This window comes from Microcebus murinus, chromosome 1 (genome assembly GCF_040939455.1).
Source record: "Microcebus murinus isolate Inina chromosome 1, M.murinus_Inina_mat1.0, whole genome shotgun sequence".
Taxonomy (NCBI): domain Eukaryota; kingdom Metazoa; phylum Chordata; class Mammalia; order Primates; family Cheirogaleidae; genus Microcebus; species Microcebus murinus.
Window position 1 is genome coordinate 66,816,343 of NC_134104.1, and position 24,921 is coordinate 66,841,263.

Genomic DNA, 24,921 nt, shown 5'->3' on the forward strand with positions numbered 1-24,921 from the left:
CTGCTTCCAAATTTCTAAAATGATGATATCATGACTTTGTGGGCTTGCATAAGGATTGAGAGGACAGACTTGGGAGTATGTAGTAGGTACCTAATCAGTGCTAGTTTTCTCTGTCTTCTCTTCCTCAATCAAATCGTACCCATCAAGCCCCAACCCCTTCTAGAAATTCTTTGTTAAAAACAGCAAACCACCAAGCTGTGAAGACCAGAGCAAGAACAACCATTTGAGCCACATCCACATAAACAAACCCCAAGCCTGGTTTCTTTCCCAGCAATGCATCCCACCAGACCTGGTGCCTCTGAGATAGCAGCGTGTGGCAGGATCCCTGGGGGACGGGGAGGTTTGGATTCCGATTGGCCATGGATCACAGATGCTGCAGGATCAGCCAGACTGCTCAGCAAATCTGCACTCTCACCTGGGCTGTACTTACAAGCAGGCCACAGATGGGGCCTAAGTCACAGGTGTGACCCACCCAGCCCAGGACCCTTGGATGGACACAATGGCTTCCAGAGCTAGGGGGAGGAGGAATGGCAGAAATTTTGTTTTCCAGGACTGAACAAACTTGAATGAAATGAGTGTCACCAGCACAAACTCACCCAAGGTGTTGCTCTGGGAAGTCAGGGCCGTTGCCCTCTCAGGCAAGCGCCCAACAGGTGAAATGGTGAAGTTTATTCTACTTGAAGAGTCATTTCTTCCTCCAGCATCTGCTGTTTCAGTTCGTAGAGTGAGGTTTTCTGGGGCATCCGAAGAAGCATGGTTCTTTCTAGAGGTCTGAACCATCACACCCTCTTTGGAGGCCACTGTCGAAGAGTCCTTTTGATTCTGATAGGAGGTGATGTTTTCTGTGCGGGGTTCAGTGTTGTTTTCTGGCCAATGGTTCCTTATGGTGGCTGAAATAAGAAAAGGCATCAGGGAGGAAAGAAAAGTAAGCCTTCAGAAAAGACACCATGAGATACATCGGTAGAGAGTGGATTTAAGTAAAATAATTTCATCTTTCTTTTCCTCTACATTAATTATTCTTGCAATTCAATGGAAGAAGTTATGAAGCAACAACACAATCTAGTGTGTGGAATAAATATGAAAATCCATAGAAAGAGACCAACATGGGGCTGAAGGAGGAGCATGTGAAACTCTGGCACCTGGGCAGGCTCGGAGAGGGGCATGGAGGAGGAAGGTCAGGTATGAGCAGAGGGGAGGGGGCACCTCAGAGGTGCCAAGGTTGTGAACCGTGCCTTCTGTGGAGGCAGAAAGGTAAAAGCTGGCAGCCCCTAATCCTGACACCTGCTCTTGCAGGCAGGAGGCGGAGCATGCTCAATTAGGGTACAACATGAAGGATTTGGCAATGTTACTAAAACTTTTCTAATATAAATAGGTTTGACTCAGTAATTCCATCTTCTTTGAATTTATCTAAAGGAAATATTCAATAATGTGGATGAAGATTTAGCTGCATAGATGTTCATTACAGCATTGTTTACAACAGCAGAAGGAAGGAAGGGAGGAAGGAAGGAGGTACGAATGAACTTAAAAATCCTACAGTAGGATATTAATTAAGTCAGTTACAGTATACAGTATTCACATGAAAGGACACTATGTGGTCATTAAAATGATGCTATAAAATAAAGCTATTCTACAGATATTGAATTAAAACAGCAGGCTTCAAAACAGAATTTAGATTTAATGATCTTATTTTGTGAAAAAATTAATAATAATAATAGCAAGCTGTACATGGTGGCACATGCCTTTACTCAGAACACTGAGGTGGGAGGATCACATGAGCCCAAGAGTTCAAGACCAGGCTGGGCAACATAGCAAGACCCCATCTCTAAAAACAATGACAATCTTAAAAAGAATAATAATAATAGTAAACGTGTGTGTGTGTGTGTGTGTGCGCACCAAACACTGAGGTAAGCACCTACATGTATTCATTTAATCCATACACAAAATCAGAGCTAGGTGCTCTTATTCTCCCCATTTAAGTAGGAAGCAAAGGAGGCATGGAGGGTAGGGGGAGGTCATGTACCTTGCCCAAGTCACAAGGTCAAACAGCAGGAGGGCCAGGACTACCCCAAGGAGTCTGCTCCAAACCCAAGCCCCTCCCTCTCAGCTGTGCTCAGCTGGGCAGATTAAACATAGGAGAGGAGTGTTATTTCCAAGTCAGGGGTGCTGAGGAAATGCTGTTCTTCAGTATGGACTGTTAAACTTGGGACTGAATGTGTTTATATTAGTCGGAAAATATATTTAAATGATAATTTACTTTCATAACATCCAAGATGATGGCAAAGAGGGTATTAGTTAAAAACATTCTGAGGATAAAGTTAAAGTTGGGGTAAAACTGGATGCTTAGGAAATCATCTATAACGTCACTTGTCAAGACAGGAGGTTCAGAGTTAGAACAGGTGGGTGGGAGGCCCCAAATCCAACCCAAGAAACCTGCCCTGTTACTCTGGGAAGTCTGTACACAGTGTGGCCACAGGCTATACGGCAAGGCTGGGCTTCTTCTGGGGCACTGGGCCCTGCAAGGCAACACTGAAATCCCACAGTATTCTACAGACGCTGTCCTCTCCATGCAAATCCACACTAAGATGGAAGCAAATATGAAACACGTGTGCTAATTGAGGGGCACTGAGTTTAATGAGTTCCCAGAGAGAGCAAGGATGAGGACAAGGACAATTTGAAATTATGGCTGATTACATGGCTTCTTGAAAAATCCATTTTTACTGTCCCCATTTGGGAATGATATTTCTCTTCCTGCTTAGAATTAGGGGCTATGGGCACTGTTGAGAAACCTCCATGGGGATGAATGAAATCATTTCTATTTATGAGTCAGGCAAAAATGGCAAACCATCTGACAAGTGGAGGCTGCAGACAGAACCTACAGTTTATATCTAAATCTCTCTCTCTCTCTCTCTCTCTCTCTCTCTCTCTCTCTCACGCACACACACACAGAACAAGTTATCTTTTAGATCAGTGCTGCCTAAGAAATAAAGTGAAGCACAAACACAATCCACAAATGTAACTTCAAATTTTCGAGTAGCCACATTTTTAAAATTAAAAAGGTGCCATTAACCTTAATAAATATTTTACTTAATTCAATATATCTAAAGTATTATCATTTCAATAGGTAATTGATATAAAAATATGAGATTTTCTATTCCTTTTTGGTATTAAGCCTTTAAAATCCAGTGAGTATTTTACTAGCCACATTTCAAGAGCGGCGTAAACACACATGGCTAGTGGCTGTTTCACCAGGCCTTGCAGGTATGTGTCAACGGGGCTGAACATTTCCCCACTCTGGCCCACTCCTAGCAGAAGCAATGGCTCACTTATCTGGGGTTCAGGGTGGTGATGATTATAAAAACTTCCATAAGAGATTCTGACAAACTTTCCTAAGGGAATCATTTCCTCCCCAAATCCCTTGAGAACTGCTGTTTTTGTGCCCCCTATTCTGTTTCCTGTGGGTGATAATTAACAGAGGCTTCCTGGAAGAGGAGGGACATTGCCCAGCATCTGGGCTTCTCCCAGGCCCAGGGCCAGACATGCAAGGCCCACACTCAGCTAGAAATGGGATGTGCAAGGGATGTTTCCAGGGGAGCCACAAAGTCCCTATGTTCGACTTGGGGCCCTGGGGTTACAGACAGCAGTGACCGGTGGGGCATGCTCCCGTTTGTTCTTCCTCACTGAGCTGCAAAGGCAGGCTGGCCTCCTCCTGGGAGGAGGTGAAAAGGTTTGAGGATGCTTTTTCTGTCCTCACAGTTAACTGGGCACAATGAGAGAAATCATTCTCAAAGGAAGCCAGAAAAAAAGCGATTGTAGGGAGATAGACGGGACTCAAAAACCTATGCACCAATGCTGGCAAGCCATGAGCAAAGGGAAGGTAATGAACTTAGCTCCATTATAGCTTAAGACAAGGGTGAGACTCAGCCATTGGTGAGAATGGCTGGGCCTCTGAAGAAGCAGCAATGTCTCATTCTTCAGGGCATAGGAGTGGAAGTCCCAGACCCCAGTCAGCTCAAGGAATTCCACTGCAGTCTCTAAGTGAAAAAAAAAAAAAAAAATGGCCACACACAGAAAGGACATGGCTCACAGTGGACCACGCTCTCTCCTTGGAGGGTTAACTGAAGATGTAAGAAAGAAAAAATGCACACTATAAAGAAAACTAAAAGGCAGACAATAGTCCTGCAGTATCCTCAATAACCCTGCCACTATAAACAACTAAAAGTGCTGAACAAAGTATTTTTTTAAAAAAATTCTAAATGCATTGCTGAGCTGGCAAGTAAGTATAGAATCAAGTCTTCTGAGGCCAAAAATGAACCATGAGCAGGAATTCAGAGAGTGAGCTAATGATGAAGCTGGGGGCACTTGTTCAACATTTATGACCTTGAACTTTGGTGCTGATGGCCACAGAGATCCAGGAGATGGAAGACAAACTCTCGAGGAGGGAGTCCAGAAGGAAACCACTATGTAAAGCTGGGATGCCAAAGGACCAAAGCAAATGGAAACAAACCTGCCCCACACAAGGAAATCTAGCCCTTTAATCTTGGTTTTAGGTGAAAGAAAAAAATAAATCTCACTGAAGAACCATAAAGCTAGCCCTTGTGTGGTTGTGCAGGACAAATTCACATTACATATATGGTCTAAACCTCAAGCTGAGGATGTATTTAACAGTGGTCCTGAACCTTGCAAATATACTAAAAACCACTGAATTATACACTTTAAAAGAATGAACTTTATAGTATGTAAATTATATCTCAAATATATACACACACACATCCTACTAATAATAGGCATAGGGGAGAAGTGGTCCAGGTGAATAGTACCTCCAAGTACCTGGTGGAAATATACAAATGTTCTCTAGATGAACATATCTTCAACCCAAATTTAAATTTAAATTATCATTTATCAATAAAATTCTAAGGAATAAGAGACAAGAGTCAAAATTCATAAAATATATAAGGAAACATGACATTCACGGGCAGAAGTCAGCAAATTAGGCAAGCAAAGACTTCAAATACTGGAATTATCAAAGAATGTAAATGTATAAAACTACATTAGAAAAAATAAGAGCAAAAGAGACTATAAATAATGACCAAAATATGTTAAAGAAACCTATATGGAAATTCTAGAAATGAAAAAATATGTTAATTGAAATTAAGAAATCCAACAGATGATAAGACATGGCTAATGTAAGAATTAGGAATTAGAAAACAGATGACAAGAGAATGACCAAAATGAGATTAAGAAAAAATATAAAATAGAGTTTAAGAGACAAGGAAGAGGCTGGGCATGGTGACTCACGGCTGTAATTCTAGCACTCTGGGAGGCCGAGGTGGGCGGATTGCTCTATGTTGGGAGTTCAAAACCAGCCTGAGCGAGAACCCATCTCTACTAAAAATAGAAAGAAATTAATTGACCAACTAAAAATATATATACAAAAAATTGGCTGGGCATGGTGGCACATGCCTGTAGTCCCTGCTACGTAGGAGGCTGAGGCAGAAGGATCGCTTGAGCCCATGAGATTGAGGTTGCTGTGAGCTAGACTGATGGCACGGCACTCACTCTAGCCTGGGCAACAAAGTGAGACTCTGTCTCAAAAAAAAAAAAAAAAAAAAAGAGAGACAAGGAAGATAGAGGGAGAAAGCCAAACACACACCTAATTAGAGCTCTAGGAGAAGACAGAGAAAAGAGAAGTGGCAATATTCAAAAAAGAAATGACTGAGAATTTTCCAGAATTGATAAAAAGCATGAATCTTCAGACCAAGAAAGCTCATCATATCCTTAGGAGGCTAAATAAAAAAGAAATATATACCCATATCATAGGGAAACTGCAGAAAACCACAGACTAAGACTAGGTCGTAAAAGCAACCAGAGGGGGAAAATATGACAAATCATCTACAGAAGAAGACAATTAGATTTACAGCTGACTTCTCAATGCAACAATGGAAGCCAAAAGACAGTGGGTAAGTATTTTCAATTAGATGAGAGAGAAAACTGGAATTGTATACTCAGCAAAACTATCTTTTAAAGACATCTTGAGACTATCAAATAAAAACATCTTTAGTCAAAATTGAGTTTATCATCCACCTCCACTAAAGAAAATTATAGCAAATTTATTTCAAACAGAAAAAAATCCTAGATGAAAGATATAAGATACCAGAAGATATAATGAGGAAAAAAAGTTAAATATGTGAATAAATCTAAAGAAGTAATGACAGTATTATCTCATTTGCAGGATTAATAAAACAAAATGGAACAAATCCTGGATAACAATAGTGCATAAGTATGGGGAGGGATGATTAGAACCATCAGTGGTTGCATAGAAGGGTAACTTTGAGTTGTGTGAAAATGCATTTAAAGTACCTCTCTAAATTTAATTAAATTAAAATGCATTTAAAGTAACTCTCTAAATCTAGAAATTGTGTATTACTTCCAAACTGGTAGGATTTAGGATGATATAAAATTTCCATAGAGAGAAATCAATAAATATTGTCTAAAAACAAAAACAAATCAATAAATAGGAACATGGGCACATTATTTAGAGAAGTAGAAAAAATTACTAAAAGAATCAGTTAAAAAGGTTGAAAGTGGTTGATTCTGGAGAACAGAAAATGATGATGATGGGTGGACAGGGTTCTTATAACAGCCTTATAGAACCTACCGGATCTTGAAACTATACATAAGTCTGATAAAAATAAAAACGAAACTTTTAAAAAGTTGGATGACAAACAGGAGTAAATGTCTGCAGTGCCTGATAAACTTCGGCACCCATAATAGATGAAGAACTCTTTCAAATCCCTAAGATGTACACAAAGAACATGAATGGGCAATTCACAAAAGGAAATAATACATGAAAGTATTGTTGGGAAGCAAAGAAGTACAAAACCAAACTAGAAAATACCTTTTAAATTATTTATTTATGGTTGCCTCTCAAATTGGTAAAGATCTGATGTCATTGTAGGTACTTTCATACAATGTGGGTAAGAATATAACTGCCACAGTCTTTCTGGCAAGAAATTTAGCAATCCATTGCAAAAGTCTTAAAAATAGGCATATATTTTGACCCAAGAATTCCATTTCTGGAAATTAGTTCTAAGGAAATTATTAAGGAAATGTGCAAAGTTTTAGGTATAAGGAAGTTTATTACAGCATTGTTTATAATAATGAAAATTGGAAACAACCTAAATTTCTACAATAGGGAGTTTGTTAATAATTATGGGACAACATTTCAAAGGGCTGACCAAAATATATCACTATATAACTTTAGTTATGTATCATGCTCACCATATATTGTTAAGTACAAACATAAATTATAAAATGATATATACTGTATGATCCCATGTTATTAAAAATATACTTAGGCCTGGTGTGGTGGCTCACACCTGTAACCCCAGGACTTTGGGAGGTCAAAGGAGTAGAACTGCTTGAGGCCAGGAATTTGAGACCAGCCTGAGCAACATGAGACTCCATCTCTACAATAAACAGAAAAATTAGCTGCGCATGGTGGCACGCACCTGTAGTCCCAGCTACTTCAGAGGCTGAGGCAGGTGGATCTCTTGAGCCCAGCAGTTTGAAATTGCAGTGAGCTATGATGATGCCACTGCACTCTAGCCCAGGGAACAGAGGGAAACCCTGTCTCAAAATAAATAAATAAATGTATACATACATATATGTATGTGTGTGTATATGTGTATGTGTGCACATGTGTTTCCTAAGAAAAAGAACAAAAATGGTTGGCATTTTGGTAAAAGGATTCCAGGTCTGGGAACCTGGAGAAGCCACTTTCTAATGGGCTTTCTTTGGTCCCCAGACTGCCCCTAAGGTAGGTGGAGTCTGTAAACCTTAAATATAAAGTTGGCTCATGCAAATTGCTAATAATGAAGTATGTAGGTTGGGACTCCAGCGACATTTCTGAAACATAACATAACATAAGCATGTGAATGGCTTTGGCTGCACAGTTGAAGGACTGATGAATTTACTTGTGTCTGGGCTGCTTGGCCCCTTACCACTCTGACTAAGTCGTGACCATAACCGGTCAAAGACAGGTGCCAGTGACTATTATCTCCAGAGCAGCTGGAGACAAGACACACCCTTGGTCAGTGCTGCCGCTGTTAGGCCCTGCTGACCTCAGACACCTGCCTTCTTGTGGTTACATCTCCACTGTCTTTCTCCTTATTCAGTGAGTGCCACAGTGGCCTGAGAAACTATTACCTTTAGTGTCCCCTCTTTACCTAGGGACCTCTCCCTGTCTTCCCCAGGGACGCAGGAGGCAACATTAAAAAGTTGTTTGTTTTACCCATACATTCTGAATCTGTGTTTCTATATAAAGGTTCTCTCACCTAGAAGGAAATGGAGCTTTCTGCTCTATGCCTGGATCTAGAAATTCAGTTCTTGCCAAGAGAGGCTTACTTGATAAGAGCGGGTAATGCGCAGACCATGGTTAAAGTCAGACTGTCTGCCTTAGACTTCCGGCTCCACCAGTTACATGCCCTATGACCTTAGGCAAGATACATTTCTCTGTGACTTGCTTCCCATTTGTAAAATGGGGATAATAACAGTACCTGCCTCACTGAGTTGTTGTGAAGATTAATAGAGCACAGACAGGTAAGAGCTTAGAATAGTACCTGGTACATGGCGAGTGCTATATATGTTACAGCTATCAGATGGATTTAGGATTATCAACTTTTAACAAGTAGATTTGTGGATGAACTTGGCAGGCACATACAATCTAGGCTCAGTCTCCTAATCCTTTTTCAGGTGGTGGATCAGAGCTGACACCAGAGCTGGCCCAGGCTCCCAGGCCCTCGTCGAAGCTAGAAGTCCACTCTGATTAAAAAACTGAGGCTAGCCCGGTGGCTCCTGGGCAGCTTGTGCCCCAGTGAGTTCCACTCCATGACACTCTCCTAGGAGGCACAGGGAGAACTTCGTGGACGCAGGGTAAGACCTGTGATCACCTCTGGCATGGCAAGCTCCTCATGTCACTGGCCTGGGGTCCCAAAAGAACAATATCCCTCTGCCCCCTACTGCACTCTGGTGCCCCTCTATTTCTTTTATTGCCTATGAACTCTTCCTTAGAAAAGGGACTAACAAACCACACAGGCTGGGGCAAGCGGCACCCCTAGCTCACCCCCTTCCCACTCAAGGTCTTGTTTGATCATGAACATCTAAGTGCTTCGTGTTGTATCTCAGGGAGGACAATGGGTCAAATGCTAAAATATTTGCTGAAGTCCAAAGATTAATCCTATTTGAAGCCCTGAGTCACTTGGGGCCCCTGCAGATAAATTCTGTTTGCAGTGTGGCTTCCTATTCAACACCTGTGTAAACCCCAAATAGGGGAGTAATTCAGAGAAACCACGTTACCACTGAATCCTACGAAGGGCTGAGTGGGGACCTACCACATGCAGGGGAAGGTATCAAAGAACCTGCTCTTGGTCTTGGAGGAGGAAATGGCCCTGGAGACATGGAAAGAACAGATGCCTCAGGCTTCGGGGCCTGGGCCAAGTGGGGAGTGAGAAGGGGCTCTGTCCCATCAGACGTTCACGGGGCATCCTCTGGGGCAGGAGCGGCACCTGGAGGCCCAGCAGAAGCTGATGTTGCTCACCTCACCCAGGCCAGCTCCCCAGATGGTCAGAGATAACTCTTCAAACTCCAACAACCACGACAACTGAGCCACACTAACCATCCTCATATTGGAGATTGAATATCCCATTTCTCAGGTACCTTTTGAGCTGGAAATATCATCCTTCCCTCTGCACTCAGCCCCCAGTGTCAGGCCATAATTTGCGCTTGTACCATGAATGGAGATTAAATTAACAAGAGAGTTTTATTGCTTTGCCTGGTTTTTTTTTTTTTTTTTATCCCTAGTTGACAACTTCCACTGCTGTAGCGTCTTAATGTTCCAAAACATCTGTTTGTGAACGAGTATCATCAGGGACGCTAGCACATCCCAGGAATAGGCTTTCCTAATTAGCAGCTGCTACAGAGTCGACTCCTTGCCACCCCCACCCCCACCCCCCACCCGCCGGTGATTTGGGGTTTTTCAACTTGCACTGTTTCTGAGCAGTGGAGTGGGAGTGCACAGCAAGTGTGCCCTGTCATCCGAAGAGGCAATTTCCTCCCAGTGGGCCACCCCACCCCCACACCTCTCCATGCACCGCTGCAGCGCGCCCAATGCCAAGTGCTGCCGGCTACAAGCTTGTGCTTCTGGGCACAAAGTGGAAAAGTGAGCCCTTATTTTCATTTCCCTCCATTTGGATTCAGGTCTCAGTAACATCTATTCAGTGCTCACCACATGCTAAACGTTTTCACATGCATTATCTCATCTGATGCTCATGACGGCCCTATCAAGTGGGCATTATTATCCTCACATGGCAAATGGGGAAACTGAGGGGCAGAAAGATTCAGTGATTGTTCCAGGCCCCACACTTAGCAGCAGCAGAGACACAGTCTGAACCTAGCTCTCGTCCCATCACACTCTAGCATATTCCGTGAGGCTTTCAGGTACTGGCGGGAAAGAGCACAGTCAAATGAGTCCCCCCCCCACCCAAAAGTCAAACCTCAGCCTTAAACACAACTGCACTGACCTTGTTTCTCCCTCAGAGAAATGCAACGGTGCCTATCACGTCGGCTTTGGAATCAGACAGGCTGCGTTTGACAACAGCTGCATGTTATTAGCTAGAAGACTGAGCAAGAGGACTTCTAAATCAGCCTCTAACTCAGAGATGATTTGTATGCATAAGGAAAAGAATGATAATAAAGAGAGAGTAGAGCCAGAACAGAGAACGAGTCTGAGGAATTAGAAAAGTCTGTTTTCGAAATGTGAAGTTTGGAGTGATGTCATAACTTCCAAGTGAAAACGTCCGGAAGGCATTCAAAGATTTGGCATTGTTGCTCAGGAGGAAGGACAGAAGACGGCATGTGAAGGGCAAATCAAGGGTTAAGGACTGATTTTAGGGAAAATTTGCATATGGAAGGAGGAGAAAGAGCCAGTGACAGGGAAAAAAGGATGGCAAAGGAATGACAGGAGGAAATTAAAAGCAGGAGCCAGTGAAAAGGAAGGCAGTGAGTGCCAAGAGGCAGTGGAGACCATGGACAAAAAGGCCATGCCCTAGTCAGTAAAATCTCTAGGCTTTTCCAGGGTGTCGTTTGGTAGATGGAAGGTGGAGGTCCCATTGCAAGGGGTAAGGCTCAGGAGGGAGAGGCTCTGGACCTGTAAGACGAGATCCCCAGCTGCAGAATCCCTGTCCCTGCCTCCCCTTAGAGCTCTCCCAGCATTCTCACCTTGGGGACTGGTGGGGTTGGTGCCTTGTATCCACACTGTTGTAGGTACTAGCAATAGACTCTTTTATACTTATAGAGTGGGTTTGTGATTTTTAAAGATTTTTCCTAAAATTCAATTGCTCATACAGGTAAGGGAGAAAATAGATTTTTTTTAAAAGAGAGACTTCCAGCTCCCTCCCTTTTTCATTCCCTGCTAGTATGATGGATGGACGGCGCAGACTGAAGAAGGGAAGATCAGAGGTACTTTCCATGAGAATGAAATTACGCTTCTATTCTGAGGTCAAATTAAGAAATCCCACACATTTTACAATCTGCAATGCAGTTTTTATAGGATAATTTGGGGGCTGGGGAGCTAAATTATCTTTTTAGATCCTGACATTCTGAGTGGCAGGCAGGAGGGTTAATTCTTGCTCTATTTTACAGAACTGAAAACTGAGGCTTGGTAATGAAGTCTCCGCCCCAGGTTGACCCAGAAAATAGGTGGCAGAGCAGAGACCAGAGCCCAGCTCTTTAATTCTGGTGTCTTTCCTAATTAACCCACTGAAATGGAAACCAGTGAGACTGAGAAGACAGAAGCGTAGCCGGCTCTTCCCAAACAAATTTATGGCGTGCGGCATGTGTCACTAGCTAACATCCATGCTGCTCTACATCATTCATTGTTGGCTGGGTTGTCTTTGACACCCCCATTCCTCCCCAGCAGTGACCACAACTACCCTTGGGACCATACCAATCAAGTAGTCTCAACTTCAAGAAGGAGAGAAACAGTTTCAAATCCACTAAACAATCGGTGAGTGCCATTTATGAATCCAAAAACTATTCACTTTCACACCTATTAGGCTGGCTGTTATCAAAAAAGAAGAAAAGAAAATAACAAGAGTTGGCGAGGATGTGGAGAGATTAGAACCTTTGCCCATTGCTGGTGAGAATGTAAAATGGCACAGCCGCTGTGGAAAACAGCATGACAGTTCCTCAAAAACTTAAACAGAGTTATCGGGTGATCCAGCAATTTCACTTCTGGGTGTATAGCCAAAAGAATTGAAAGCAGGGACTTAAGCAGACACTTGTACACCCACATTCATAGCAGCAGCATTATTCACAATAGCCAAATGATGAAAACAACCCAAGTGTCTATCAGTGGTGACTGTACAAACAAAATGTGGTCTATACATACAATACTATTCATAAGACTTAATATTATTCAGTCTTAAAAATGAGTGAAATTCTAACATATGCTACAACATGGGGAAACGCTGAAAACATCACAGTAAGTGAAATAAGCCAGACACAAAAGAACAAATATTGTATAATTCCACTTTTACAAGGTACCAAGAATAGGCAAAATCATAGAGATGGGAAGTAGAAAAAAGGTTGTCAGGGCTAGGGGCAGGGAGAGCTGGAGGGTTGTTACTCAATGAATTTCTATTTGGGATGACGAAAAATCTCTAGAAAAAGATGGTGGTGATGGTTGTAACAACACTGTTATTGTACTTAATACCACTAAATTGTATATTTAAAAATGGCTAAAATGGTAAATTTCATGTTATGTATATTTAACCACAATAAAAAATATATATTTACTGAGTGCTAACCACAGGCAAGACGTCGTGAGGGTTATGGAGGTTGAATCAGGTACAGAATCTGCCTCAAGTAGCTTGCTGCTTCCAGGAGAGCTGAACCTAAAATAAATCACTATGATGTCCCTGGGGTGTGAGAAGTGGCCCTGAGCAGCGGAGATTATGCCCTGGGAGTTTGGAAAGTGCAAGGCTGGGACTAGAAACCTGTGGCCTCCTCTAGCAGGCCTCTTGGCCTCAGGCCTTTCCCTCAAGCATCCTCCAAATGAGGGGGATTTCAGGCCGGATGGCCGGTGCTGGGGTATTCTCTGGCGCAGGCAGGAACCCCGGGGTGTGGGGGAAAGTGGCCGTAACCTCCCAGAAAGGCAGCCGCCCACTCGGTGAGGCCACTCTGGGCTGTGTTTTGAAACGCTGCTGCGGATGTAATGATTTTGGGTGGAGGACGTTTAGGAGCCAAATTAGTTTGTGTGAACAAAAGACTCAGCTCTGACTCTGGACTGTCCAGGCCTCTCAGGGACTTTCGTTTCCTTCCTTGTTCTTACTCTGAAAGGAGCAGCCCTAAGAAAAACCATACACAGTCAGAAGTGTTTGGACTTGAGGGCCAATGATCAGGTTTTAAAAAAGCTTCCCCGTGACAGCTCTAGTGATGAAGGGCATGAAGTCTGCAGCGCATATTCCCCTCCGCTCCCTGGGAGGGGCCGGCTTTGTTCTGCAGGCGTCCTCTGGGGAGAAAGGCCCAAGGGAGGGGCCGGCCTGCGCTGCTGAGTGGGTCAGCCTTCCAGAAATAGAGCTGGCCCTGAGCTGGCCTCTGGGCATGGAGTGGGGGATGCAGGAGTGAGAGATGAAAGACCTGGATGTGACCTCAAGCTCTTTGCTTTAAAAATAATTCTACAGGCTAAGAAAAAAAAAGAGAAAAAGCCCTAGGGTCAAAGGTCAGAAGATGCCCATTCAGTTAAATCTGTGAACACAAAGGCTTTCTGTGGGGGAGGGTCTCCCTTGTTTCTAGGGCGCACCTGACCTGGCTGCCTCCATTTTCTCTGCCCGTCCAGTCCTCTGAAGAGGTGGCTCTTTGGCCACGGGGCCAACTGCCCGCGCCCGGCCTGCTCGCCCCGGCCCAGGCAGGGCGCAGGAGGGGAGCAGGCCCGTGCCGCCCGCGTCTCCCGTGCTGTCACCATAACTGCGCTCACACCCGAGAGGAAGCAGGCGGCCGGGCTCCACCAAAGGAGACCAGCCAGGTTAGCGAAACAATGCAGGGGCAAGGAAAAACATCCTGGTTCTGAGGAGGAAGAGGGGGGAGCTCGGGGCCAGGAGGGGCAGGAAGGAGGGCCTGCGAGGGCGGCGGAACGCTCCCGCCAGCGACTCCCACAGTTCCACAGGTCATTTTCGCCACAAGCCAAGGCGAAGTGGCCCAGGACTCTGAGGAAATCACAGAAACATCGTCTGTCTGGACCGTTTGCGACCTCTGTCAGAAAAGGGACACAGCGGATGATGTCTGGGCACAGAGGCTCTGCGGCCGCCGCCGCTAGCGAGCCGGGGCCGGAGGGGGCCAGCAAGTAAAATCTAGTTAAAAGAGAGAAATTAAAAGTTTGCTGAATATGCTTTTTAAATTAAGATTGGGCAATCTGACGCTCTATTCAAATATAACCAATATTTTTTTAAAAACTCAGTTGTGTACCATAACCGGTTAAGAAAAAGAAATAGAAGAAGAAGAAAAGTAGGAGGCTAAAAAGAGAAATAAAAACAAAAAGAACTAAAGTTAGGGAACTTAAAAAAAAAACAAAACACTAGAGCAGGGTAATAAGTATTATTATTGTTATTATTGTAGGCACAACGTATGTAGCGTTTGCTCCACGCCAGGCACTGCGCCAGACATTTCACACGGGTCCTCTAGGTCCCTCCTCGTGACAGCCTTGTGAGGTGTCGTGTTATCATCCAGCTTTTCTGGTAAGGGAACTCTGGTGTAGAGAGATTAAGTGATTTGCTCAAGGTTACACAGCGAATAGGAGAATCAGACCCAAACCCAGGTCTGTCTGATTCCAAAGAAAATCCAATTTAAAAAAATACAGCAATTGGGAAAGAGTGCAAGCTAAGAAAGAGCAAAACTAAGATGGAGCTACAGCGAAATGGGAACTTGTGCTGAATGCAGAGGCCAGAAAGGCTGGAGGCAGCTTCCTCCACGTGGCCCGGCGACGCCTCACTAAGGACACTGGGATCCAAACCGCAGTTTCGTGACACAAACGGGATAGGACATCTTGATGTCCTATGGAGTCCACTGTCCAGATGTGGTTCGGTGTTCTGGCAGGATTCAGAAGAAAGGCAGGAAGAGAGGATGGGAGGCAGAGGAGAGAGAAGAGTTGACAGTGATTAATGTGAGTGAGAAAAGGTAAAAAAAGGTGGCAAGAGGCAAAGATGATTGCGGTTCTGACTGTGTGAATGGGAGATTAATAAGCAAGCAAAGAAAGGTCACGTTTGGGGGAGGGAGGAGTGACATGTTGGCGTGTATAACTATTACCTGTCGGTTTAAAGTGAAGCTCATTAAACACGTGAGAATGACTGGCAGATGGCAGAAGGCACAGAACTGGATTGTAGTTCTGGGACTCACCCACGCAGAGAAAACAGAGGAACCCACACGCCGTCTCCCTCCAAGCCTCTGCCCTGCAGTCCTCCCTACCTAGACCGTCCTGCTCCCTTCCCCTGGGCCTCCTGGCAAAATCTGATCTTTCCTCACAAGACGACTCTCTCCCTCTGGACTGTTGTTTTAGCTCGTTATACAATTCTAACTTATTTGATCACATTCCCAGGTCTGTGGCTCATAGGAGGCGCTCCATAAATGGTCATAAAACCGAGCTGAAGGTCAGAGGCCAAGGGTGGAGCTGTGAAGAACGTCCCACTTGGCGAGAGGGAGAGGAGGCAGAAAAGTTAGTCCTGGCAGCCAGAGACAGGTGAGAGAACAAGGAGATAGAGGACTGAAAAAGGCTGCTGACGTCCTCCCTTTCCCCACCTCCTCTGCAAAGTTCTGCTCTTCCATGTCTACCTAGTTCACGAAGCCCCGCCTCACTCCAAGTAATAACAATGCCCGGGTATTCGGGGAGTGTTAATGACTAACAGGCACACAGCACGCGAGTGTTCACAAAGCACATGCATGTGGTTTAGTTCAGCTCCTCTTTACCACAACACGATGAGACTGACGGCACAGTTACTATCTCCATTTTACAGACGTGGATGCAGATATAGAGGTCGGGTGACTTGGCCAAGGTCAGAATCAGTTCACTGTATTGTGACTGAAATCACTTGCTATGTCACATTCACAAGCATTTTCACAATCATCCTCCAAAGCCTTGTGAGGAGCAGGATAGTCATTATTATCCTCACTTTTAACATGAGGAAATTAAGGCCCAGGGACATTAGACAGCTGTCCAGTGTCACATAGCTGGAAAGCAGAAAGGGTTAAGAGCAAAAGTCCTCCGACCCCCTCAGAGCGTGCGAGCCCCGCTGGCGTCTCTCTCCCGTGACTCTGCCAACACTAGACAGCAGCACTCCATTACCACAAGGCACGACTACACTATAAATACTTCTTAACAAACCACAAGAATTCACCTACCCAAGTGGTCTGAGCCTCTTCAAAGAGCCCCATTTAAGACAATACTTATCCTAACAATGCTGTTATTGCTCAAACAACTTTCTACAATTTTCAACAGAGCCTGTAGAATATTCTCTTGAGTTTCCTGAATAATGATACATTTCCATCCCAGGATAATGAATTTGGATTATTTTGGAAACAAACAAAAATTCAAAGCCCAGTCTGATGAATGAAGCGGGAGACTGAGCTAGGCGACCCCATTCTGGATCGAGGAGGAGGTCTGATTGCAAAGAAACCCCAGCACATTGCTCATGGGACCCACACAGTCTCTGACGGTGGCTCCCGGCTCCCTCCAACACTCAAAGTGTGTGTGGATAACCCCAAAGGTTCTCATCGGATGGAGAACTCATTGACCACAGAGGTCCAAGTAATACTGATTTTCAAAGGCTTTGGATTTTGCAGTCACATACTGTTTTTATTCTATCCTAATCGCTTCAATGTGTTCATCGGTCTCCTCAGATGATCATATGTGAGGATTGCTGCACTTAGTTAGTATTTCTGACTTCACCTCTTCCAACCTGGCTCCTTCCGCTCTGTGTTTGAGGCTAAGGATGGAGAGAGTTCTAGGGACACCAAGGGGTGAGGTTGGTAGGGGTCCAGAATGGGGAGGACCAGGTAACAGAGGTCCCTGGAACATGGACTTGAGCCCTTTGCAGGGTGCTTGTCTCCTGTCCAATAAAATGCCTGGAGGGCCAGGTGGGAGTAGGGGATTGTCATCAACACAACAGCAGTGTAAACAGGCCTTGGTCTCAGTAGCATCATCATGGGTAGTACTGATGGGGCTCTCCTGCCTAGGCACTGAGCATTCTGCTTTATGGGGGTCATGCTGCATTTACAGTCTCTGAGCAGGGTTCTTTCTATCAAAAGCCCATTTGACAGATGAGAAACCAATAGCACAGAGAGGCTTAATGACCTACAAAGGTCCCACAGCTGGCAAGTGGCACTGTTGGGGTTTGAACTCAGGCTGTCTGACCCCCCAAGCTAGGAACCCTCCTCCCCAGGGCTGTGACTGCAAAGCCAGCAGGGCTCTCATCCACACCCAGGCAAAAGACAATCCTAGGAAAAGTCTCACCACACCACATGGCAGCAATAAATGTCACGATGGCCCAAGAGGCTGTAGGAGTGAAGCTTGTCCCCAAGTTGAAGCTGTTTCTATCTCCTCCTACCACTCAGGGAAGGAAAATAGAGTGGTTTTCAATTCTAGCCTAGCATGTGATAATCACTAGTCACGGCCTTGCACAAGGAACATCCCTCCAGATGACAACCAGGCGTCTCTCCATACTCTTGCCTTCCTCCAATTTGACTGCTTCAGTTCCAAAGTGGAACTCCAGGGCCACCCGTAGAGCTTGGCCTTGGCCTCTGCCCTCTTCTTGTCACGCATCTTCCTCCCTGGTCTTCATCTCCCAACTTATCAGAGACACTACGGAGAACTTGTCCTCTTATTAAATCCATCTGTGCCTCCAGCAGCCAAGTTCCTTCTCCACCCACACAGAGAGATGGGGACTCCTGTCACTCAAGATCTCCAGTGACGTCAGAGCCTCCCCCCAAGTCCCTCCCAGGAATTGGGACCACAGTCGTGCCTGCCTGCCATGCCATCTTACCTGCAAGCTTTCCTCAAAAACTTGTACATGACAAGAAAGCCAGACTGCTACCATGAAGTTCAAGTACCTCAGAGCTAAAATGTTAGGCAAAAGGAAACTGTCCATTTTTAATAGCCTCTGTGGACTTAGCAGATGGTCTTTCCAACTCCTTACGAGACCTTGTAACCAGAGCCGCACACCATGTGGTGGCACGGCTCCTGCCACAGCCCCTCCACAGCGCACAGAAGAAAATCTGACCTCCTTACTGTGGTGCTCATGTCCCCACGTGATCCAGCCACTGTGGCCCTCTTCCTTCCCAATCCTGAGACAAGGCAAGCTCAGTCCTGCCTTAGGGCACTTGCTCTGGCTACTCCCTCTGCCTGGAAGGCTCTTGCTGCTACAGGCAGGGGGACACCATGTGCCAAGTTTCCAAGACAGGAATGAGTGTGGCATGTATGAAAAACTGTCTAGCAAGTGGGAAGTAGAGCAAGAGAAGGCTAGAGAGGTGGCAGGTCCTGCGGACCTTGTATTCCAACTCAGAGGTCTGGATTTTATTCTAAGCACAATGCAAAGCTCTTGGGGAGTTTTAAGCCTGAGAGTGAGGTGACCCAAATTACACTTTAAGAAGATCACTCTGGCTGCTGTGAGCATGGATTAGAGGGAGAGTGTGAGTGGACACAGGAAGAAGAGAAAAGAGTAGTGGAGAGGAAGAGGGCGGAGACATGATATATTTTGGAAACAGAAACAACTGGAATTGCAGGGGGAAAAAGGGATGTAGAGGAGGAATAAAACAGAGGAATGGAAGGTGGCTTCCAGGCATCTGGTTTAAGTAAGTAGGTGGATGGTGTTGCCAATTCCTGACATGGGAGGAGTCGGGAGTCAATACAGGTTTCGGAGAGAGAATCAAAGATTCTGGTTCTCTGTGATTTTCCTCTTTCATTTCACTGTCAAACTTTGCCACAGGGAGGTCAGCGTCTGCTGTCTTCCATGCCTACACATGCAGGCAGGCTTCTCCCTGCACTCGTCAGAGTCCCTGCTAAACAGGTCAGAATCAGACCCAATAGCCTTTCCTCAGGCCTCATTCTCCCCATCTCCCTTTTCTTCTGAACTTGGATAGTACCCGGAGGAGAGGACAAGTTGAGACGGAAACACGCTCACTCACGTGTAACTTCACAGTCTGCTGCACACACTGCGCACTGCATTGAGCTCTTCTGCCAGTGCACGGCCAGGCCCCCCACCACCCCCACCTCTCACTGCGCCTTCAGGCCAGGCCGGCGCCTTGGCTGGCACCTCTTCCTCCCCACCGTCTACACTGGATGTTCTCCACCCAGGGAGCTGATTTCCTCTTCCTCCATGGCTTCCACTACTGCCCCCCAGGCTGAACCTGGCGCTGGCCCCTCGTTCAGTTCCACATTCTCAGCTGTCCACAGAATACTTCCACTGGGGCATGCTGCCGAATGTACACTGAAAGGCTGAAACTGAAGCAGTCATCCCCACAGCCATGCTGTCCCCAGCCTCCTGTCTTACTCTTTTAAACGGCCCTTGCATCTCTCCCTGCCAATGTCCACTACCCGCTTTCAACCCCATGCTCTGTCCTCAGTCTTTTCCTCCCAATGCATCAACATGGCACCCACCAGCAGCCCAGTATCCTGAAACTCCCAGGCTGTAGCAAGGGCAGACGCATGTGGCTCATCTGTGAGGCCACACGCCAAGCACAAATGAACAATGAACAAGCAAACCACACAGATCCCTCTGCAAAAGCCAGCAGGGTCCCATCAACATGGATGGGATGAAAACAAGCACCTTAAACAGGCCCCTAAAGTCCTCCAAAGTCAGCCCGACTCCTCCTTTCCATGCTTGTCATCAATGACCATAGTTCATTTGGAGCCTAACTAGTCTCAACTCCTCTCTTCCAGCCTTCCTGGCTGGTGATCACCTCCATTTCAAAAAGCCTTGAGCTTTTCAATATGTGGGATTTTGCTGATGCCAATAACCCCCCACCTCTCTGTCTCTGCACATTCCAGTCAACTTTCCAAAGCTTAATCAACTCCTCCCTTCCCGCTGAAGGCTCCCTGAACTATCCAGATCCTGGCAGCCCCTACCTCTGCACCCTGCAGCTCATCCCTACTCACACCTTTCCTCTGGTTGGCATGATCCCGTGGCATTTCTTCAGTTGCGAATCACTGATACACCATGATTTCACTTTTTACAATGTTGATGTCTGTGCTCCAACAAGACTGCATGCTCCCTGGGGGCGCACTGCAGCCTCCACCTCACCTGGCACAGTGCTTCCCACAGACGTCCTCGGTAAATGTCTCCTAATACCCAAATCAGTTAACTGTGTCACCAACAGAGATATCCACTGCAATCCAACAGAAGAGCGAAAAAACAGGATAGAAATGTCTTTGTTTCTGTCTACACAAGATGAATGGTGAGTGAGTAGAGGAGGGCCTAGACATTAAAAGAAAGTAATTTTTTTTATTTCAGTATATTATGGGGATGCAAATGTTTGTTTACATATATTGCCTTTGCCCCACCTGAGTCAGAGCTTCAAGCGTGTCCATCCCCCAGACAGTACACACCACACCCAGTAGGTGTGAATATACCCATCCCCTCCTCCCCCCACCCCATCTACCCAACACCCAGAAGAAAGTAATTTTACAGCAACTGAATGGGGTAGCACTTAACCTCTCCCCTGTTGAAAGGGTATTAATAACAACTGCCTCATAACATCAGCCACTGGCCCCAGTTCCCAGGAGAGAGCCCATTAAGAGAGCCAACAATTCATTTCGGTCTGGTTGATAATTAATGTAGCAGCCTCTGGCATCAACAACCTATGGATTGACATAGGAATGGGCATAATTTACAATCTCTGTATAAAATACCATTTTATACATGTACAAAGACTTATGGTCTTTTCTCAGGTAATTTCCAAAAAAAAATGTGGGGGATCTCCACACTGCAGGTTGTCCGCATGGCCACTGCTGTCTCCCCAACTCCTCCCCTATCCTGGTCCTGGCCTCTACTCTCTACAAAAAGGCAAGAGCAAGGAGCTGAGGAAGAGAGGAAAAACAATTTTGACCTGGAGAGGATGTTAAAGATCTAGGACAAGTGTCACTCCATTTTATAGTAAGAAAACTGAGACCAGGACATTGTGGAATGAGCAAATGGATTTGGTCTAAATCCATTTAAATCCTGCCTCCTTCATTTACTGTGTGATCTAACCTGTCCAGGTTTCCATATCCTCAACTATAAAGGGGAAATAATATCCTTCACAAGACTGTTTGGAGGGTTAATTGGGATAAGAAATGCAAAAGCGTTGACCACATACAGTGCTCAAATGCTAGGGAGTCAAAAGTGGGACCAAAACTAGTGTCCTTCCTTGTTGCCTCTCTAGCATTCTTGGAAGAGAGGGACATTCATAACAGCCGAAACCTCCTGTTCATACAAAAAGGACGCTTGGGACAGAGGGAAGCCACTGAAGAAGGCAGTAAGTGCCTAACGAAACCGCAGCTGCCATCTGTTCTTCGCTTTCTTTCCAAGTGTCCCTGGACAAGGACAAGTTAACTCCAGGAGCACTGTTTCCAGCCAGCTGGGCAGGGCTGCTACAGGCAAGAGGATCACTGGGAGGGCAGAGACTGCTTCCCCAGCCTCCAGGATTAGGATGCAGTAACTGCCCAGCTGGACAGCAGACACCTTGCAGCCTTCCAATATCCACCCATGCAGCTCTCGGGCAGAAAATATCAGTTTAGCATTTGCACACACGCCAAGGGTGGCAATAAAAGGGTTCTTGCAAGGTTAAAAGGATGTGGCTTTTAAACAAACGCTTACCACAGAGAGTCCCTTTCCCTACACCCCTCCTATTTGGGGCACCCTCCATCAAAGCAAGCAGGCTTCTCAGGAATCCCCCTCCACCATCACACAGCCTCAGCCAGTAGAGAGGTGGCCCTGTTCCTGGGGTAAACCCACTCTCCCCTCCCTAGGGGCTGCCTCTTGCCCAGCCCGGGGCTCCACTGCACCTTGTAATGTTCTTTTAGCAGCCAAGCTAAATGACGAAGTTGGCCCACAAAGCCAGAGCAATTCAGGCGACAGCTATTTAACAGCTCAGAAGGGGCTGGGCTCAGAGCACTTCCTTTCCTCTAGGGAGCTGCATTTTTCTAAGATTATTATTTCTTGGGCTGGCTGCTCAGCTACTTAGCGTCATTTCCCCTTTGGGTGGGAAAGTTCTTTCCTTCTGCATTGATTTTCATTATGATTTAAGCTTTTTTTCCCCCTCTCATCTGTAAATCTCACAATTACAGCATGGTCTATCTATCACAAAATCAAGGCATATAAACGTAACACCAGCTTAGAACTGTGGCTCAGAACCCCTGAGTAGTAGACAAATACATGCAGAAAAAGAAAACCTCTAGGTCTCAGCATCCTATCATCACTGGCTGAAGTCCCAGCCATAAACGTCAGAGGAACAGCCAGCAGGGTGGCAGGTGGGCAAAAAGGCTTAACAATGGCTATACAAACAGGGGGCTGTTCTCCAGGGCTGTACAGTCTAATACAGGCAAGCAGCCCACAAATAGAAACAAATGCTGTTACTTACCAGTGAGAACCTTGAACTCTGCCAGGGGTAAGAGAAGGGCTAGAACTGGACCATGGGGAATAAAAGGACATCTGTGGCCCCTGCTGCTGACACCAGTGTATTTGGAAGCCACAATGGCTGGCACTGACTACCAGCATCCCCGCAGCAAGAAGGAGCTGCAGGCAGCTTCTCTGTCAATCAATGGGGCATGTTATTTGTAAGACTCAGGGCTCATTACCAGCAGTAGCGCATACCTCCCCAAACATAAACGTTGATGCAGAGCCTGGAGGACCATCTGTCAGGGGTGCTGGAGAGGGCAGGCATCTGCATGGGACAGGGTGGACTAAAGGACCTCTGGAGGCCCTTTCTGCACTGAGACTTTGCTGCCTTGTGAATAAGTGATAGTACGTAGTGATACATGGTAGTCAATCAAAAAGGGCCAGAGACAATCCTCAGAGGCTCACTGAAATTACCTAATGCTGGTTTTCTTTTTTGTTGTTTCTTTTTTACCCCTAAGTGACACTGTTTGAAACAAGCCCGTACAAGAAACAAGCACAAGTCATGCCTAGATCCTTAGTCATTTTAGCAGCTTCCAGCAGTTTTCAACAGGTAATTGATATCATCACTTCTAATCTCATCTTTCTAACATCCCAGCCGAGATCGGGCCTTAGAGCAGCTGAAAAGCAGGCACTGGCTGGGCGGTCTCTCTGGGGGCACCGGCAGATCAGGAGAGCCCACCTTGGGTAAGAGATCTGTACTATGCTGGCTCTTCCTTAACTGCTTTCTGGAACTCTCACCTGCATTCCTCCCAGTGCCTCACCCATCTGCAGCCTCCATCACACTCACCTCCCCAAATGAATCAAACTGGAAAGGTCACAAAGCCAAGTACTAGCGGTGTCACCTGCCACACCTGTCACTTAAGGCCCCAGTTCTTACCTGCTGAGTCCCCTAAGCCAGTTGCCTCCGATGTCCCTCTCTGTAACACCTACCTCTCCATGATCTATGGGAGTCCCTAGCCATAAAGGAGACTCATGTGCCAGCCGCATCTGGCCAGGGTCCTGGCAAGTCAGCGTCCCTCCCACTTAAGCCCTAAGGACAAGATCTGGGCCCCTCAGCTGAGAAAGCCTGAATACCAGCCAGAGAAACCTGCCTTCGGTTCCTGGGTATTTCCTCTGAAATGTCCTTAGTTCCCTGCACTCCACTTTCTATTTAGAAAAACTCACGCTATAATATACAGCATTCCCCGGTTACTTCTCTGGTTTGAGAGTGTCAGGAAATGTTCTCTTTTATGTTTTTGAGTCCTTCCTGAGGAACTTAGCAAAACAACATATGCTGTAAGGAATCTAAAGTCAGAATCACTCTGGGTCGTGTCTCTTGTCTTTGGAAGCTTCTTTCTCCTCTCCGTTTTCTTATTGTTCCTCAGTTTCTCAATCTTATGCCAATGATTCAGAAATTCATAAGGATAAGGCATTTTGTAATGAATAGTGTTGAATACGTTGGAATTGGAGTTTTTACCAGGACACCGGATTTAAAAACAAACCAAACCAAAAAAATACTTGTTCTTATTTAATTCTAGGAAGCACCTCTAGGTTGGCTGAAGCAAGCTAATTCATATACTAAGTTTGTGTGATACAAGAAACTTAAGTGAATTGTGAATTAGGCAGACAAAATCTTCTCAGCCTTCACCTGAATGCCAAATCGATGTCCAGCGTTGCAAGCAAGCTAACTTCTCCTGGAAAACCCAGAGAGTGCGAATGCCCCGTGTCACTCACAGGAAGGCAAAGGCTAACACCACCAGGCTGCTGACTTAGTTCAAAGCACTTTCCACTTATTTTTACTTTCATTTTGTCACATCATCACTAGGAGGCTAGAAGAAACTGGGATCATCACTTCCATTTCACAGATGGAGAAAGTGAGATCAAAAGAGATATTTCCAAGGTCATAATGGTATTATGGTTAGAATTCCACTGAGTCCTTGGTATTTTCTTCCAGACCAAAAGAAGGAACTGCACACAAAGGTAGCAGAGAGAGGAGGTCCGTTCCCTGCTCTGACTGGGACAGGCTGTGGCTGTGCAGGGAGCAGCAGGTCACTGGGAAAGGAGAGGGAAATGGTAAGGGTCCCGTGTCAGCCTTTGCAGAACTGGGTTTAACCTTGCACCCTCCACCTCACCCCCAGTTCCTCTGCTTTTAGAGTTGAACCAGTGCAGCATTTTGTTTCAAACTACTTACATCCTTTGTCCTTTACAAAATCCTCAGTGCTAGAGCCCTTAAAAAATTAGTTAC

At 45.6% G+C, this 24,921-nt stretch overlaps 1 protein-coding gene across 1 annotated transcript in view; it reads right to left on the minus strand.

Moving 5' to 3' along the window:
• HEG1 (heart development protein with EGF like domains 1) overlaps positions 1–24,921 on the minus strand; it is a 76,617-nt gene that overhangs the window by 50,934 nt on the left and 762 nt on the right. Inside the window, exon 2 of the mRNA XM_012780436.3 lies at positions 597–890. Within this exon, the coding sequence (XP_012635890.3) occupies positions 597–890 (294 nt within the window). The remainder of the gene's footprint in view (positions 1–596; positions 891–24,921) is intronic.